Source organism: Zea mays, chromosome 8, assembly GCF_902167145.1.
Source record: "Zea mays cultivar B73 chromosome 8, Zm-B73-REFERENCE-NAM-5.0, whole genome shotgun sequence".
Lineage (NCBI taxonomy): Eukaryota > Viridiplantae > Streptophyta > Magnoliopsida > Poales > Poaceae > Zea > Zea mays.
In genome coordinates, this window is record NC_050103.1 from 110,804,875 (window position 1) to 110,811,030 (window position 6,156).

At 55.6% G+C, this 6,156-nt stretch overlaps 1 protein-coding gene across 1 annotated transcript; it reads right to left on the minus strand.

Moving 5' to 3' along the window:
- Window positions 1-2,138: 2,138 nt before the first annotated feature.
- Window positions 2,139-5,556, minus strand: LOC103635691 (NADP-dependent malic enzyme, chloroplastic). The gene is made up of 9 exons (XM_008658081.2): window positions 5,320-5,556; window positions 4,874-5,221; window positions 4,581-4,752; window positions 3,851-3,946; window positions 3,688-3,759; window positions 3,476-3,559; window positions 3,314-3,412; window positions 3,183-3,230; window positions 2,139-3,087 (listed from the first exon to the last, which is right to left on the minus strand). The coding sequence occupies exons 1-9, from the start codon at window positions 5,406-5,408 to the stop codon at window positions 2,383-2,385; spliced, it is 1,713 nt and encodes a 570-aa protein (XP_008656303.1). The 5' UTR covers window positions 5,409-5,556; the 3' UTR covers window positions 2,139-2,382.
- Between the last annotated feature and the right edge of the window lie 600 nt (window positions 5,557-6,156).

Consider the following 6,156-nt stretch of genomic DNA (forward strand, 5'->3'; position numbering starts at 1 on the left):
ATCGGCCTCCCCTCTCTTCACCCCACTGCACCGTCAGATCTGCTCATTGTGCCTTTTTGCTTTTAATTAGGACTTTCTTTCCGATTCTTTTCTTTCCCCCAACTAGATCTACTCCTAAATCCAGTCCTCTGATGCCATTGTTAGATCATTAGGAGTAGATCAGCATGTATTCTCTGTTCATTTGGGTAATTCAAGTGTCCTAGCCACTAGATCTAAAACTACAAAACAGATAATACCTTTGGTAGGGATTGCGTCTGCGGTGTTCACAACCATCTGATCGATGGTTTAGGGATTTGTCGGTGAGATGTGTGGCTCAGACGAACCTCGTGCTTTAAATCATCGGCCCCGTCTCCTTATTTATAGCGTAATGTGACGGGCCAACCGGCCATATAGGATTGGACGCTTTCTATCAGGGCGGGCCAAAGACCCTATTGGTCGTTGGGCCATCTTGGTCAGGATCAGTCCAACGTACCTTTGCATCAAAGATGTTTCTACAACTTCAATTTTTGATTATAAATCTGCATGTGAACTCTCTTGCCTAGGACTAACTGCATTGGACTAGGTTAATTTCCTGTACAAGAGATCTTGTAGCGGTGGATCCAGTTGCATGTTCGAGATTTGCACATGGGCCTGGGGTGGAGTGGCTGAGTCCACTTGCTCTTAAGCTGGCGCCTACTAGCACTGCTAGCCTTGACGCATGGTGACGACCGAATCTTCCCTCCAGGAGATCTTGTAGCGGTGGATCCAGTTGCATGTTCGAGATTTGCACATGGGCCTGGGGTGGAGTGGCTGAGTCCAGTTGCTCTTAAGCTGGATCCTCTGCCGTAACGTCCACGGATGTAGCCGTTACCGGCTGGTTGACGCGTGAGCCTGGCCGTGGCCTGGTCCTGCTTGGCAGCGGCGGGATGTTAAGGGAGAGGAGCCGCTCGCATGGGGGTCGATGGGAGAGGCGTGCTGAAAATGATTCTAGGCTAGGGATGGCAACGGGGAATTCCCCGTCGGGTTTTAGCTCCCCAAACCCGTCCCCGCGACGAAAAAATTTCCCCGCGGGGATCCCCACGAATGCTTGCGGGGGACATTTCTTCCCCATCCCCGTTCCCCGCGGGGATAAATCCCCGTCGGGTATCCCCATCCCCACTTAAATTATAATTAAATCGTACTTCATTTGTTATTAATGTAAAACATTGTCACTTATACACATTGTTAGATGTAAAAATCATTATGTATGCATTAAAATCAATGTATTTGTACAACGGGTGATCTCCTGACAAGGTAATTCTGTATTTTTATCATTAACTATTACATGAAAACATTGTCACATGTAAGTTTAACGGGTCCCCGCGGGGAACGGGGATGGGGAATGCTTCCCCATCCCCGTTTACCCGTCGGGGGAGAATTTTCCCCCATTTACATCCCCGTGGGGGAAGGAACTCCCCCATCCCCATCCCCTAATAGAGGAATTCCCCGCGGGGAATCGGGGATCGGGTCCCCATTGTCATCTCTATTCTAGGCTACCGGGAGGTGGATACGTGGTGTTTTACTTGATCTTGTGAAAGAGTTTGATGTATTTTGGCTGGAATTGTGGAGGGGTTGTGTGGGATTTGGATTGTCGATGGGGCAGGGAGGTCGGAGGAGTCGCCTGAGCGCTGCGTTCAGGCCCTGTTTGGCATAGCTCCGACTCCTCTAAAAATGACTCCCGCGCGCTCTGACGTCTCTTCAAGAACATCTCCTCTATAGGTGTCAGTGTTTTTTTTACAAATCGTTTGACAAAACGGCTCCTCTTAACGCGAGAGGAGAGTGAGAGGAGGAGCCGCTAGGAGTCATTTTTTTGTTCTGGCTCCTCTATATAAAAATGGCTCCAGCTTCTCAGCGCTCTTTGTTATAAGCTCTTTTTTTAAACAGTTTGATATGGCTTCTCCAAGAGCCAGAGCCGGTTTAGGAGCCCTCCCAAATAAGCCCTCACTCCAACATTCCAGATGATGTTGAGCATCCTTCCCATATTTGAGCCGCAAGATTCATTCAAGAGAATGTCAGGTCCGCAAGATTCATTCCAGAGAATGTCAGGTGGCCACACGGCACCTCGTTTCCGTGGAACAAATTTCGTAAGAAGTAAACGTTCAGTTCTCATATATAGGAAGTGACGGAATATTTCAGATGCACAAGTACTCTAGGAGCTTAATCTGATTGAGGTGTAAGTACTACTAAGCTCGTTTACAACCAAACAAAATTTGTCAGAAGAATCAACTTCACCTCCGTATATATGTGGGTGTGGTGTAGTTTGCCGTACCCGTACACAGAAATACAGTACATAAAAAAATCAACGTACGTACGTGTAAAACTCACTCCTCTAAGCGCCGGCCATGGTCCATGCAAGGGTCGTCCTTACCGGTAGCTGCGGTAGGTGGGGGTGTACATGCAGCTCTCCGCGTACTTGACGAGGTCGTCGGGTCGGGGCAGGCGGCTGGCGAGGCCGAGCTCGTAGGCCTTGGCGGCCACCTTGGCGGCGATGCGGGCGGAGATGGCGCGGATGTTGGTGAAGGGCGGGAAGATGAGGCCCTTGGCGTAGTGCGCCTCGGTGACCTGCTCCGCCAGCGCCTCCGAGGCGGCCAGCAGCATGTCGTCGCGGACGCGGATGGCGCCCGAGATGACGACGCCGAGGCCGAAGCCCGGGAAGATGTAGGCGTTGTTGGACTGGCCCGGCACCAGCGCCCTGCCGTCCAGCTCCACCGCGGGGAAAGGGCTGCCGCTGGCGAACACCGCGCGGCCCTCGGTCCACGTGTACGCCTGCTCCGCCGTGCACTCCGAGTGCGACGTCGGGTTGGACAGCGCGAAGACCACCGGCCTCTCGTTCTGGGACGCCATGGCCTCCACCACGTCCTTGGTGAAGGTGCCGCCCTTGCCCGACGTGCCGATCAGCACCGTCGGCTTCAGGGACCGCACCGCCTCCAGCAGGGTCTCCACCGCCCCGTGCTCGTGCGCCCACGGCTTCTTGAACGCCTGCAGCGACTCTTTCCGCGACGCCACGATCAGGCCCCTCGAGTCCATCAGCCAGATCTTGGGCCGGCACTCTTCGATCGGGGACCCAGTCTGTTTTTTTTTGTATTTATATATTAATTAGCCAACGCATCAGGAACAGGTACCTACCTTACTTGTCCTTAAAAAGTATGGTGGATCGACCTTACATGTTTTGACATCTCAAGAGCAATGAGCTCGGCAATGCCAGTCCCGGCCTGCAAAAGTCGTAGACAGCAACGTACAGTAGTCAGCGAAAAGCAGTCCAAAGCTCTGATCGGGTATATGCAAATCGACTGGCCTCGCCGGCACCGAGGAACAGGTAGGTGTGGTCTGCAAGTGTCCCGCCGACCACCTTGAGCGCCGCCAAGAGGCCTGCGAGGACCACGGAGGCCGTTCCCTGCAACAAAAATCAGCATCGACGTACGTACAGAGCTGCATAAGCTATAGGCGCCTATACTACCTGGATATCGTCGTTGAAGACGAGATGGCTCTCCCTGTACTTCTCGAGCAGGTCAAAAGCGTTGTGGTTCGCAAAGTCTTCGAACTGCACGTCATATATATATAGAGATGAGAGAGGTCAAAAAGAACATCGCGACGCGTTTCAGAGAATGGCGGAGGCCCGCCAGCCACCCAAGAAGGCGAAGCGAAAACCAACAGCAGCTAGCAGCTGACCTGGGTGAGGACCTTCTCGCCGTAGTTTTGCTTGACGGCGGCCATGAACTCCTCGACAAGTTCATGGTACTCCTAAACACAAGTCACGTCTCAATGACCCAGCAGACAAGAGAGATCGATTACTTACTACTACAATTAAGTGGAAGGGATGACTGTGGGTGACCTCGCCGGTGGCACGCCTCTGGCGGAGGCCGATGTAGAAATCGTCGTTGAGCAAGGCCTCGTTGTTGGTGCCGACGTCGATTGTGATGGGCAGGCACTGCAGCAGCGTCCAAATCATTCGCTTGCCATGCCATGCCATGCCATGTTGGAACCGGACCGCCGACACACGACGTGTCCGTCGGGGCCGCCCGCACAAACGGCGCGCCCATCCAGGTTGTCGGGCCGCGACACACGCGCCCGCACGCATAGCAGCGGGCTTTAGGTCTCTTGGGCCAACACTCCCAAAAAGCTAGTCTGTCAGGGGTTGCGCCCTCAACCTTATAAACCATGCTATCACACTCTCACCACACAATGTGGGACTATTCCCAACAATCTCCCCCTCACCCATTGTGAGCCGAAATTTGTCTGAGAATGCACTGGATCAACCTGACTCTAATACCAATTGTTAAAACCGGACCGCCGACACACGACGTATCCGTCGGGGCCACCCGCACAAACGGCGCGCCCATCCAGGCTGTCGGGCCGCGACACACGCGCCCGCACGTATAGCAACGGGCTTTAGGTCTCTTGGGTCAACACTCCCAAAAAGCTAGCCTGTCAGGGGGTTGCACCCTTAACCTTATAAACCATGCTATCACACTCTCACCACACAACGTGAGACTATTCCCAACATGCCATGCATCATCAAGGAAAAGCTAAGCGCCTAAGCGGAAAAGAGCAGCGCCGCTTACAGCTGACGGGCGGACACCTCCGAGGGCGGTGTAGAGGGAGAGCTTGCCAACGGGAATCCCCATCCCCTGGCAGCCGAGATCCCCGAGGCCGAGGATGCGCTCGCCGTCGGTGACGACGATGACCTGGATGCTCCTCTCGGGCCAGTTCTTGAGCACCTCGAGGATCTTGCCCCTGATCGAGAAGGCAAATAGGCAATGCAACGCGTTCGTTAAGCACAGAGCATGCAATAGAAAGAGAGAGAGAGAGAGACAGACAAACAAACAGACTGCTTCCGGCTTAGTTAGCAGCTTACTTGTCCTTGAGGCTGATGTAGAGCCCCTGCGGCCGGCGGTAGATGCTGCCGTACTTCTGGCAGGCCTCCCCGACGGTGGGCGTGTAGACGACGGGGAGCAGCTCCTCGACGTTGTCGATGAGGAGCTTGTAGAAGAGCCTCTCGTTGCGCTCCTGCAGGTCCATCATGGCGATGTAGCGGTGCAACGGCCGCTCGTACTGCCGCAGGTTGTGCATGAGCTTCTTCTCCTGCAGCTCCTGCGACGCCAGCGCGGGCGGCAGCAGGCCCCGCAGGTAGTGCGCGTCGCGCTCCGCCTCCGAGAAGGCCAGGCCCTTGTTGTGGCGGGGGTCGCGCAGCAGGGTGTAGCCGCTGGAACAGGGAGGAACGAACAACAAAGAAACGTGTCGTCAGTTCGTCACACGTCGTCATGCTCCTCGGTGACGCGCGAGAGGCCGTGAGCACGTAACCTTGCGACGGAGAAGGCCCATGGCGTGATGAGCTGCTCCTCTGTGGCGCGGTCCTCGCCGTACGCGTCCCCAACGCCGCCGCCCTCCATGTCGACCGACCGCCGGGGCGAAGACAATGGACAGCTCCTGCTGATGTTTGTTTCGCCGCGCAGGTTACAACGGAAGACGTACGGATGTGGAAGAAGAAGCGACGGGCGGTGTGGCGCGCATTTATAGCGGTCTCGAGACTCGAGACCCTCCGGATCGGGCGCCGCGGCGTGTGGAAGGGAGGAAAGCTCGGGGACGCGAATAATAAGCACAGCGGCGAGGATGGAAAGCCAAAGGAACTTGTGGGAAGGTGGTGTGTGTCTCCTGGATGTGGTGGCCGGCCCGGTGAGTTCCGGGTATAGATGGCCAATAAGTACAAGGCCTGTGAGCTCGGCACGAAGCCCGCTGTTTGAGTCCAGTCCGAGTCTGCCACGGTTCGATTATATGCGGGTCCGGATCGGCCCGGCACGAATAAGCGGGCCGGGCTCGGACAGGAAACTAGGCACGGTGGGATAGCCCGGCACGGCCAGTTTACCTCTAAGCTCATTAAGCCAGCTTTTTTTACACTAAAACATGCTTACCGGTCTTCATAGCCCGCTTTTCGGTCTGCTTTTTTCGTGCTAAACGGGTCGGGCTGGGACAGGAAATTGAGCCCGCGTGCTTAGACGGTCCGGCTCGGTTTTCTAACCGTGCCTGGCGGGCCGGGCTTCACCGGGGCGGGCCGGGCCGGGCGGGCCGGGCCGGGCGGGCCGGGCCGGGCGGCCCGTTTGGCCATCTCTAGTTCCGGGTGACGCATGGGCGCAAAGTAGA

Coding starts and splice junctions, on each gene's coding strand:
- LOC103635691 (XM_008658081.2), bottom strand. CDS start 5,408: ATGGAGGGCGGCGGCGTTGGGGACGCGTACGGCGAGGACCGCGCCACA. Junction 4,753..4,873: donor TACATCAGCCTCAAGGACAA/GTAAGCTGCTAA, acceptor CTTCTCGATCAG/GGGCAAGATCCTCGAGGTGC. Junction 3,560..3,687: donor GCGAGAAGGTCCTCACCCAG/GTCAGCTGCTAG, acceptor TATGACGTGCAG/TTCGAAGACTTTGCGAACCA.